General features: G+C 41.1%; 1 protein-coding gene across 3 annotated transcripts in view; it reads right to left on the bottom strand.

The window, feature by feature from the left end:
- Nucleotides 1-12,768, bottom strand: part of tafa5a (TAFA chemokine like family member 5a) — a 344,203-nt gene that overhangs the window by 243,454 nt on the left and 87,981 nt on the right. Inside the window, exon 1 of one of the 3 annotated variants that reach the window (XM_007890989.2) lies at nt 11,887-11,979. The exons of the other annotated variants lie outside the window; for them this stretch is intronic. Within the exon in view, the coding sequence (XP_007889180.1) occupies nt 11,887-11,977 (91 nt within the window). The 5' untranslated portion in view covers nt 11,978-11,979. Of the gene's footprint in view, nt 1-11,886; nt 11,980-12,768 lie in introns of those variants that run through there. 3 annotated transcript variants of the gene reach the window in all.

Raw genomic sequence — 12,768 nt, 5'->3', positions numbered from 1 at the left:
GAAATGATTGCTGGTACACAAATTATTATTTCCAGAATGTATTGGATATAACAGGACTGATCCCCTGCCTCAGACACTGATTACACTTCATCACATTTCTTTCCCCAGAAAAAATATTCTACCACAGGTATTTTCTTCCCATACCCAATCACATTGCATTTGTGCACGCTCATTATTTAATGATTCTGTATCAACCAATTCCAGAATCAATGACTGTATGAAATTCAAACATAAAAGCAGCATTGAAGCACCCGAGTACAAAAACTGAAGAGCACTTGGAGTCAGTTGCAACCTATTTCAACAGTTAGCTAGTAACCCACACAGTAACTCATGTTTTCTTCAATAGGACACCAAGAGCATCCTGATTTTAGTATAAAGGTTCATTCGTCAAATTGCCCACATTACACTGTATTATTCCAATGCCTTCATCACCGGTCTCCCCAGTTACATCATTCATAATTAGTAATAAGTCATAATTAGTCAATTCAAAACTCCGGGATCCTCTCCCACACCAACCTCTGTAGCCCTATCACCCTGCCCTTGCCAGGCTCCACTGACTCCCTATTACAGAATTGATCAATTTCAAGGTACTCAGCCCTTTATACAAATCACTTCCCTACCTTTCTGACCTCATGCCTCCCCACTCTAAGCCACATTCATTCAGCTGGCTCCCCTCCACCATCACCTGTCGCGTTCTCAGCCACTAAACCCCAAAACTATAGAACTCTCTGCCTCAATCCCCTTATCTTGCATCCCACTTCCCTGTCTTCAGATCACAACTGAAGACATTCTTCTTTGATCGTGCTGCCGTTCACCTCCCCGCTCTCCCCAGTTCGGCATCTAGCTCTGCCAATATTAGGTGCTCTTGGAGTCTAAAGTGATTCTCGGGCCACCAAGACCTTTTATTTAGACCACTTTTTCCACTCACACTCAGCCAACTCTCCAAAATTCTATCCCCTCCATCTCTCAGATTTCCCTTTCAACAACAACAACAACAACTTAAATTTATATAGCACCCTTCTTGTGATTCCCGAGCCAATTTCAGGGTTAAAGTTCCACTGGGATCTAGATTTATTCTATTAATGTGATGTTTCAGAGCAACTTCAATTTGATCATTCTTTGAATGCAGCCTTAATTTTGAAGCCAGTTTTCTGTAAGTTTTCTTTTAAGAACCACAGAAAACCCCCTTCAAAGTTAAGACAAAATTCAACAATTTGCCAAATTCTGAATGCTTTGACATGCTACATAAAGACCCAGGTCGATTTATACCCCATTTTTCCAAGACCTCTCGCGTGCCCTTCACCTGAGATTTATTCTCTTGCTTCCTGCTACTAAAATTGCTCACATCTTCTTTATCTGACACTCTCTTCCAGCACAATGGGAAAATAGTTTTTTTCCCCCACAATATTTTTATCGAAAGCTAAAATCTCAAGCAGTTTTGCTTGACTGTCGTTCTCAGTGTTGATTGTATAGGCAAAACAGGAAGAGTAATGGGACATAACTTCAATGGTATCTCTTAGTGAAAGCAATTCAGCATGCTGTAACTTTGTATTGCAATGGCCAGGACGGACAGGTACATCAAATGCCTTAGGGGTCTTGTTTCTTATAATGTTTGCAAAACGTTACTTTGGAAAGAATGACTGACACCAGAGCATAACACTCACTATTTTTAAAGAAGTTCATTCCTGTAATAATGCACATTGCATTTGATATAGTGCCATATCACGACATTAAAGGTCTCAAAAGCATTTCACAGGATTTACTGTATTTGTAGGTGAACTTGAAAATAGTAGGGTTAATAATCTGAAGGATAAGAACACAAAGGCTGCTTCATCCAACCTAATCTTGGTGCACTTTGTATAGATCATGACGACAGTGGGCACCATCTAAAACCTACCTCGGTCTAATAAATCTCCCTTAAATGAACCTCAGGTAGTAATAATAAAAAATTTTGCATTGGTATAGCGCCTTATCACTTCGTTGAGACGTTTCAAAGTACTTCACAGAATACATTGTAAAGTGCATTAACTGTATTTTGTGGGCAAAATGTGGAAGCCAATTGCTCACAGCAGTGTCCCACAAACCATCATGGATTCAGTAATCAATTTTTTTTGTAAAAAGAAAAGTGTTTTAAAAGACAAATAGTGAAGCAGCATTTTTCAATTACCTTCTTGCCAATTGGAGGCATGGGAAGCAACACAAGGAATTAGCATTTCATTTGTCAGACATTCTGGGTGAGATAAAATGGAACAAACCCATAAAGGATTTCCCAGATTTGTTTGTATTTCTAGTAAGGCTCTATTTATTGACATTTGAAAATGCAGAAGGAATGTTCCATCAGACTAATTCTGTTTGTTTGAGAAAAGCAGGATTTAATCTTACCGGATCTCACTCTCGTAATGAAAATCACTACGCAGCTACAAATGATACTGAAACATTAAGGACTTTATATCAGAGTTCGCTAGAACAAGTGTATTAAGCCTGTGGGCAAATCCAGTTTGGCTGTGGGGCAATTGAAAAACTGATCTGTCCAAACCCTGTTTTCATTCCCCCGGTTGCCAGGGGCTACATTGCCCTTCCTATAACAGCTGTAACAAACACAACAAACTCAAAGAGGAAGCTTTAATGACATCATTACCTGGCAACAGGGAATGAAGGCCTCTTCTGGCATGATTAGATCATCACTAGGCCTCAATGGGCTGGCATTTGTTCAGCATGCGTCGCAGCAAGAAAAGATCATTTTTTTTGATCAGTGGCTGTCTGTCAATATCAAGCTTTTCAAAAATGTTATTCCCTTTTTGTAATGAGAGTGAGTAGGTATTACGGCAAAAAAACAAACTAAAGAAGATAGGAGTAATCTCCTTCATCACTGTCAGGTTGTGGCTGCATGTGCACAAAATGTCTCCTGCAGGGCATATGCCATTTTGTGTGGTATCTCTGCTGTGCCAAACAAGCCTCTGTGCTCCTCCAGAGAACTGTTCCTGTTTACGTGCTGTCAATTTGCCAGATCAAGAGCAGTCCAGAGATTAATGCAAAAGTTAGACAATTGAATTGTCTTTATACTGTTGGCAACCTCTTGACTTTGTATCCCTGTGCAATGAATAAAATTTTACACATGTACAAAATGTAGCTTACACAGCCTGAAATATTCAGAGTTTAAGACATGTGCAGCCAAAGAGATGAATGCAATGGGACAGCTTTGTTTAAAAATCTCCTTTCTGCGTTAGCTAAACTGGTAACTTAATTAGCACCAGAATCAATGCAGATGGCAGTACCAGTGTGCTTTTGGCAAAAAACATGAAGCTGGCTCAGCTTGTTGAGTGCAATACCCCATTTATACTAGTGCAGGAAATTTGCATTTGCAGAATAATTACAGAAACTTGGCCTAGCGTAATTAATGGTGTGTGGGGGCAAAGCAGAGATGGTATTTAAATGTACTCAGCCCTTGAGTTTGGGATCGCTTAAATTCATCTGAATTAACTTCTCATTTGCCCTCAAAAATATAAGATTAACTAGAGAGGGTGTTTTGTAGAATACATAAATTCCACCTTCATTAGTGGGGAAGCAGTAATTGCATATAAATGCAGTGGGGGAGGAGTGAGATGAAACAATGAACATACTGATGAGAGTTTGCTTTGTTTTCCAATGCTGCAAAGCAAGTTTTCTGTAGCAAGTGGAAATGTTCCAGCCTTGTGTGTGGAATTTAATTGATTTGCTCAGGTCAGGTTCTGGAGTACAAACTCCCACCTCTGTCCTAAGAGGAAGGAAATTCACATCAGGGCATTGCAACCGTAATTATAAATTAGATCCTCTGAGAAATGTTAAAGGAACATAAGGCCAGCAAGATGTTTCTGAGTAAAATAATCCCTCTTCCCTCCTTTCCATACAAGACAACATTTGAGTAACATCTGCAGTGGCAATAATCTAAAGAACATTAATCAGCTGGAATATCAAACATTAAAAGTCACCATTCCAGTACGTTGTTTGCCCGTTCATTTCCTCACTAAGCCATTGCTGAACTTATTTATTTTCAAAAGTGCACAAGATGCATACAATATCAATATTGCATTTTCTATAGAAAGTTCAACCAAGCAACTCTTCCTTTGTCTGCACTTGCACATTAAGAAGGCCTTTAGCGATTTTTACTGTTTTAATTATCAAGCCATGTTGTATAAATCAAGAAATCCAGCATTTTTGCTGAAGCTTTTTTTAAATAAACTGCCAGACAACTTTTTTTAAAATCAATTTCGAACCATGATTTATAAATGAAATAGGGCTTTGTAACTTTAATGCGCTATTTAAAACTTAACCAACTAAAACAAACTGAAATAACATGGTGTGAATGTTTGCAATGTTTCCATGTAAGTTTGGAATGCTACAAAGGTTCAATTGAAACAGTTTTGACCTTTGAAACATTAACAGGCTGATAGTTGTATTGATAAGTTAATTACATCCTTCCTTATTTCTTCTTTTATATGGCATTCCTCCCATTGTCAACAAGGCTGAACTGAGCTTGTTCATTTCAGAACTAAAATCCTTCCGGTGTAAATATAAAATTTAACCTCTGCTTCTAAGTTTAAAAAAACACAATATTTAACTACCAGGATCTTTCATCCTACAATAAAATGTTTTTGACTGTACTCCGACTATTCAGTATGCAGTGCTTACGCATTTGGAAACCTTTTTGTGTGGTGATCAGACAAGCATAGAAGTGTAATTACCAAATCACAAAACTCTCTTTGGATCACAGCTCAATTCTCTTATTGTAAACACTGAATGCAAAGAGAGAGAGAGAGATTGAGAGTCTGCTCTGAGGATTAGCTGCACGATGTCTTGCATCTCAACATTACAGAAAAAAAATTGAGCGTGGAAAACTGCACACTGCATGTCACCTATTCTTAAGCTTCCCCCGAATACAAGAAATGAAAAGGGGTATCTCAACAGTTTTTTTCCCACTCATGCAAGAACAAATGTGGATTGTTTTCCTACTTTTCTACTGTTTAAGGCTTACCATTTAACTGACCACAGATGTCTCAGCCTGATGACTGAATATCAGGCAAAAAGGAGAAGAGGGGAGTAAAATGGAATGAAGAGATGCAACTCTGCGAGCAAGAATGGAAGTGACAGGATATCAAGTGAATCAAACAGAAAAATAAGCCAAAACAGATGAGGTGCCAGAAAACTTTCAGTCATGTTTGGAGCATTTCTTTAAACCTATTGCATGAAAATTCCATGTACATTGAGAGAACAATGTACAGCTCGCAGGAAAAATAGTTCCTGATTTCAACCGAACCAATAAGAATTATATGAATTGCATTAGTTGATTCTGAATCATAATGGGTGTGGCATTTTAATGCTACAACTATGACTTAACAACACAAAAGCTTAACGTTTATTCTACCCGGTTCAGTAATCCCACAATTGGTCTCTCTCTCTTAATAGCAGTTAAGGGAGGCTGATGTTTCATGAGCTGGGTAGTTTAAACTTTGACAATAAATGATCAGCTGAGATACTAACAAGAGAATATTTACATACAATTAAACACAGTGCTCGGGAAAGACGCTCAAGAGCTTCCTTCAAGCCAGTTTTAGGTCATGACCCAGGGATTCAGTCACTTTTTTTTAAAAAGGCAAACATTGCATCTATTTGTACCATCAAGGTCCTACAAGACGCTCAGGAACTGAGCGACAGAGACCGCCACAGAGGGCTGCCTCGATTTCGACATTGCCAAGCACGTCACCTGGGTTACCTGCTACCCTGCCAACCCCCACGTCCCCCTTCCCCACAAGGATATTCAGTCACTGAGTAATTGTCGGTTTACTGAGAATACAATTCAAAACCAGATGGCAAGTCTAAACCTGCTATATTAGCTATCCTTCAACAGCCTCAAAGACACAACACACATGTTGAAATCAACGAAACGTGTCCCACTTTCTGACCATTGTCTCAATGGAGGGAAATTACAATACATGATATTCTTCACATCAACCAAAAATATGGACAAAGCAGGCATTAAGTTATTACTGGCAGGGGGTGAGGGTGGAGGTTAGGGAGGGATTACCCCTGAGGCCAGTGATTGCACCCTGCACTTTGACCAGAAAATACATTTTGTTTCATTAGTTCCCATACAATTGCCTCCCATCAAGCACACTCTCGCCTTCAACCAGAAAGATTACACTGCAGATTTTTGCAGGGCTACTCTCAACAATGAGCGGAGTGTCTTGTGAGGCCAGAAATGACCCCATTTTGTTTTTGCTTTACCGTGCCAGAATCTGAGACTTGCTAAAGTGGCAACTTAAGCATGTGCTAGTTTGAAGATTATAGTGGTTATAGGGAATAAAGATCTTAAGAAGCACTTCTATTTTGAATGGTTCTGTTACATTACACATGCAGTCCATTTCACATTTTCTTCACCGTGTGATCCCACTCCCACTGCCTTTGAATACGAAGAGCAGTTTCAGGACAGACATCAGTAAGCATGTCTTTTACATAGAAGTGTACTTGATGGCTGGAACAAGTATGTGCCAGAGGGTTTTCTCCACTTCAGATACCCAGTCTAACTCCTCTCTTCTGCTTTTAAGCACCTATCCAATTCCCTTTTTGAGACGGTAAGCTTCAAAAATGGCTTTTGTCAGAGAATTCCACATTTCACCCACTCACTGTGTGAAGATTTTTTTCCAATCTCTTCTTTAAATCCTTTATGAATATCTGCATCACAAAGGCTACAACTTGAATATACAACCCTCTTTTCGTTACACAAAAAAATTCCAATGTACACGACCAGAGGTACCATACTTCCCTAGGGCATTACTAAAAGAGACTACTATTATTCACAGAGCTGCCAATGGTATATTTCACTTGTTGTTAGCAGATCTTTAATCCCTTAAGTGCTGACTACACTGAGAAATTCATTTTGCTTTAATACTATTCATTAAATGTTTCTTATTCATTCTTTTCCTGTCAAAATATTCATTTGTAACAATCTCCAACGCTGTGTATTCGTAAAGCTAAAAAAAATTAAGCTTCAACAAAATGAAGTCCACGTTTAAATCCTCACAATTCAATATTATCCTAGGAAGCTCAGTCTGTTTAGCACAGGACTTGGGACCAGAAAGTTATAGATTTGAATCTTGTGAATTTCAACCTTTTGAAATTCACAAAATAAGTACTATGTATGCAGGGTCTACCAAGGGCTGAATTGTCTTTGCGGAGGCAGTAAGGAAGGAATAAATGCAGTTATCCAAGGCAAAGTTTATAGATATTTCCTTATGCCAAAGGTTTTTTGGGTGGGACAGTCTGAACTGGCTAAATACTGTGCAACATGGTTGCCAATTTATTAATGCTGGTTAAAATACCAATATGTACATTTATCACTGACCACCTGGAATATATTTTTGACCATATTAGCCTAAAGTAAATAGTAAAGTATCAAATATAGATCAGAATTCAAAGTCAATAATAATATTATTATTCGGAAGACAAAGCAAAGAATGTGTGAGATGCAAGGGCATAGTTTAAGTAGACAGTAACCTTATTTTGCAATTTTAACAAGCAGGAGAGATTAGTATTTTATGTACATTTACTCTTTATGTACTGCAAGTTTAGGAAGATAAATATAGTGAATGAACAGTGAAGGTGACTGACCGAAAAATGGACAAGTCGTAACAGCACGATAAAATGACTCAGACATTCAGGAAGACAAATAGATACTCAGTCAACCACAAATGGATACGTGGATGACATAGATGTACATAGTGATAGATATTCAAACCAATAGAAAGACAGATAATAGATATCTTAAATGGATGGATGAATGGACTATATCCATCTGGTCAAACAAGCACAGGCGCACATCGATGATAGAAAACAAACCTATGAATAATCAGATAGCTTGAAGACAGATTAAAATTGATAGATAAGTATTACATTTGCATCTTCATTTGAGTGGGGGAAGTGGAGGAGCATTGCTATTTTCTCTGCCAAAGCTGATAATTATTGCAAACTGCCCCGAAATGAGCATAAATAGAAAAACATATTTACTGGAATAGTGCGATTTTATGATAGTGGCCAGCAGTTTGCACTGCTTCTGTAGCTTAAAAAAGTAGATTTTTTTCTAAAATGAATAGATTTTCGTCCAAACTGAACTTATTTTTTTCAAATAGTCCAATGAATAAGATAAACATCATCCCCAAAAATATGACATTTCCTTCCTTGAGTGAAATGATTATTACTTAGACATAAAAAAAAATCAGGGATCAACAGTGAAACATTTCACTACATTTGAAATGCAATACTTTATCAATGAGTTATCAATTTCAGAAAATTCTGTTAGGATGGAAGACCTAAATTCAAAACATATGAGAGATTGGCTTCAGTTGAACATATTAGTAGATTTATTGGAGACAGTAAAACACAGATACACTGTCTGATACCGTGCTTGTTGAAGACAGAAATATTTGAGCGGACTTAGCAGTTAGATAATTGTTGCAATAGCTGCAGGCATAATGTGACAGGGGTAAAAACAAGTTAAAATTGATCTTATTAAAATAACCGAATACAGTATTTGCAATAAATGAAAAATGATGATCTGAGACAGTGTTAAGATGCAAGAGCACCACAGTTTTTAAAAAAATGGAGCATGTTAGATGAGACGTAATGAAGTGAAAGAAGTCTTGATTTAAGGATGGTGCTGCAGAGGAATGTCTCTTATTGCGAGCAGTCCGGCAGTTCAATGCCTTGAATAAATGAACTAGGTCCGTGATAGGTACATAGAAACACAAACACACATTTATATACAAACACACACAAACTCAAATATACATGCATACACACACACTCTTACAATTTACTGTCTGCCATAAAAAATTCAATGACGGGTCTATTCAATAATCAACTGTGTTCCAAGCGATCAGATCAGTACAAACACACTTAGTCTACAACCAATGACTACTTTGTTTTCCGAGCTGAAACATCTGTAGGCTCCTAATAGAACATTTCTCCTATTTTCTCCCAAAGAATCATTTCTCTTAATTCAACAGAACAGATGTGATTAGAATTTGGTTTATGACAAAAATTGAATACTTAACTGGAAGAAATCAAACTGCAGATCTATAAACAGGCATGCTCTTCAAATAATGTGCTGTTCAGTAATCTGATTCTCTGTGGTACTAAAAGACAGCACAGGCTTCCAAGCACAAAATATCACCTTACTTTTATTTATTGTAGCATCTCTAAACATATTCACACGCTCACAATCATTTGAACTTCATAAATACTTTTCTGTTTTTTTTTAAAAAACGTCCCACACATCCATCCTTTTAGTTTCTCATTTCATCAGACTGCTCAAGAACATTGCAGTTCAGTACTGATTGAAATTGTTCTCATTCAAACAATAAATATTAGATTGACATAGAATTGTTTGCTGCTGAAATAAATGAGTAAGTGACAAGAATCAAATGCCATTTTTAATTCAGTAATACCTGTCACTATTGTAAATTTGCTGCCTACCATCACTCAGCAGGTTTTGCATTGTGACATACAAGAGCTGGGTCCTCAGAAATCTGTGAGCTCTCTACCTGCTGCTTATGGCAACCACCTGTGATTTTGGTCAGCTGGGCGTCTGACACATGTGGACACCCATCACCATGCTTAAGAGAATTCAAAGCAGACTGAGAGTTCAACATATGTTCACCAACACAATCAAATTTCCCTATGTCTGCAATGGAATGCGTGCACTCTCTCCCTGGAGGGATGCACCTAATTCTGGCGAATTTCAATTGCAGGTTGGCAAGAGCCAATGCTTGGGGACTATAGAGGGGGTATTGGGCTATTGATGGAGGTTACCCAGCTAAAATTACATTGTTGAAAGCACTGTTCGGCAAGCTTCCCATTGCTTGTCTAGATAGGGTCACCCCGAAAAAATGCAAGTACCCATTATAACTTTGGCTTGCAGAGTTAATCGCAACGGGAGTTAAATGAGAAGAATCACTGTTCCAAGTGAATGACTTGCCCCTCCGAGTCATCCCGACAAGCCTGTGTGGCCGGCTAGTCTGTCAGCGTGGTGTTCTGGAGCACTGCGGATCCACCTTGCTCAGGAACCGGATTACACAGGGTTGACTCGATTCCTATATTTCATTGCCAAGACGTCACCTTTGGAGCCACCTCAGCTCCAAGGTGACCTGACTTACCCCCCCGGGCCGCCCCCCACCCCTTGAGGATAGCAACAATCTTCAAGAAATATTTATATTTTACACACAGACCTTCAAATAAATGCATTATAACGTGCAAATGGAACAGTTTCAGTACTTGTTCAAAACCACTTTATAGTATATCCTGCGAAGCACTTTTGAGACATCTCGACGACTTGGTAAGGTGCGCTGTTGCAAGGATTAAATTATTATTAATGTTGTTAAAGTGCTCTACCATTAAGTAAACAAATACACCATAAAGCTGAGCATATCGCAATTTTTCTAAACAAATTTTGAATTTTATTTTAGAATGAAGCAATGACATGTTTCTTTGCAGTACTGTACTTTGTCAGGAGTATCTGAATGACTACGTTGACTGGCACCAAATATGTCTTAACAACTGGTCAGTATCTAAAGTTAGATGATTTGCCTCAAAAGTCGATTTCACGCCCTTAAAATGTACCAAAAGTGACCAACTAAAAACACTTAGCTGTTCCCTAATAAATACTAGCCTGATGGAGTTATTACAGCAAAATGTTATGATCAACATTGGTCATAAAGAATCGGTATCCCGATGGTTGTCTGTCATCCTGTAGTTTGCATTTGCTCAAAGGAAGAGTTTGAAGGGTGGATTGGACACAAACATTAACTGCAATCAAACCAACTTTTACATCATTTTGACTATTATTCCGATCAGCCGAAATCTACATTTTCAACGCGTTTTGCCACTCGCTGTGACTGATCCAACACCTGAACAAAAAAATTAAGGGAGAACATGGAAAATCTACTGTGGTTCGATTGAACCCGCAACTTCTAAAAAGCACAGCCCCGGATGGGTGGCACAGCAGTTTAGTGGTTTGGTTCCCACTAGAAACGCCTGAGAGTAAAAACGAAAGTTCAAAGCCGGATGGAGGGAGTAGTGGAGGAGATTCCTTTCATAAAAGCAGCATTTAACCCACTGAGCTCAGGCTGCTGTGCCCTCTGTGTGGAGCCACACCGCCCTCTGCCGAAACCAGGACCACTCTCTACCCCACAAACTCACCCACGGCTCTGAGATGAAGAACCTGAGGCTCTGCCCATCTCTCTGTCTGTCTGTCTCTCTCTCTCTGTCTGTCTCTCTCTCTCTGTCTGTCTGTCTGTCTGTCTGTCTGTCTCTCTCTCTCTGTCTCAATGGGCTTTCCCACATTCCTACTCCTAACACTGATGAGAGAGACACAGACACATTATTTTGGTGCGGACTCGCTCCTTTAGTGAATCCCTCAGCTCCTGGTCTCAGGTGGTCGACACCATACGAGAGCGGTCGTGTCCAGTTCCAAAATGTGGCATAGGTTTTGAGAGGGGGTTTCAGAGAGCCCCTCCCCCCCCCCCCCCCCCGAGAGGAGAGGGGGCACCTCTGTGACCGGGGGGGACGGGGGGGACTGACCATTTGTGGCCACGTTATGTTCCAGTTTTAAGAGAAAGATAACCCCGCGGACCGGTCTAAATCGCCACTGAACCTGGTTTGGTTCTCACGCTCTCTCTCTCTCTCTCTCTCTCGTACACATCTCCGAAAACACTCGCACTCACCGCTGCCCTTTTGCCACAGAATTGTAAACACAAACAAACAGACAAAAACACCCCCAAACAGCGAAAAACAGACGGCAAATAACAACAACGACAATAAAGCGTTTGTTAAAAAATAAAGAAGAAAACGAATTACCTTCTTTCAAGAAGTGTGAATGGATAAGAAAGATAAGCGCACAGCAGAGGGCGGCTCCGGCCACAGCCCACACCGCGCGGAGCGGCGGCATCTCCGGCTGTGTTTGTGCTTAAACAGGAGCCGAGTCCCTCACACCGGGACACCCGGGGCAGCGGCTGTGCTGTGCTGTGCTGTACTGGGCTGTGCTGGGCTGTGCCGGGCTGTGCTGGGCTGTGCCGGGCTGTGCTGGGCTGGGCTGTGCTGGGCTGTGCCGGGCTGTGCTGGGCTGTGCCAGGCTGTGCTGTACTGGGCTGTACCGGGCTGTGCTGTACCGGGCTGTGCTGTGCCGGGCTGTGCTGTGCCAGGCTGTGCCGGGCTGTGCTGTACCGGGCTGTGCTGTGCCGGGCTGTGCTGTGCCAGGCTGTGCCGGGCTGTGCTGTACCGGGCTGTGCTGTGCCGGGCTGTGCTGTGCCAGGCTGTGCCGGGCTGTACCGGGCTGTGCTGTGTCGGGCTGTGCTGTGCCAGGCTGTGCTGTACCGGGCTGTGCTGTGCCGGGCTGTGCCGGGCTGTGCTGTGCCGGGCTGTGCTGTACCGGGCTGTGCCGGGCTGTGCTGTGCTGTACCGGGCTGTGCCGGGCTGTGCTGTGCTGTGCTGTGCCGGGGGCCCGGTTCAGTGCTGCGGTCGGTGCGGGGCTGAGGGCTGGCGGCTGCCGGGCTGAGCTGCACCTCGATCCATGCGGACAGGAGGCTCTGTCGGCTCCCAAACAGCGACCTTCCTCTCCTCCTCTCCCCTCCTCACGCTTTACAGGCGGTGGGTCGGTCTCTCTCTCTCCCTCTCTCTCGCTGCTCACTTTAACTTGACGGGGGAACCGCAGGTCCTTTTATTTTCTTTCTCCCCCTCCTT

The sequence above is a fragment of the Callorhinchus milii genome, unplaced genomic scaffold, assembly GCF_018977255.1.
Source record: "Callorhinchus milii isolate IMCB2004 unplaced genomic scaffold, IMCB_Cmil_1.0 Scaffold5, whole genome shotgun sequence".
NCBI classification, from domain to species: domain Eukaryota; kingdom Metazoa; phylum Chordata; class Chondrichthyes; order Chimaeriformes; family Callorhinchidae; genus Callorhinchus; species Callorhinchus milii.
Note: the sequence above shows the minus strand (reverse complement) of the source record. Positions and strands in the feature narration are given on the sequence as shown.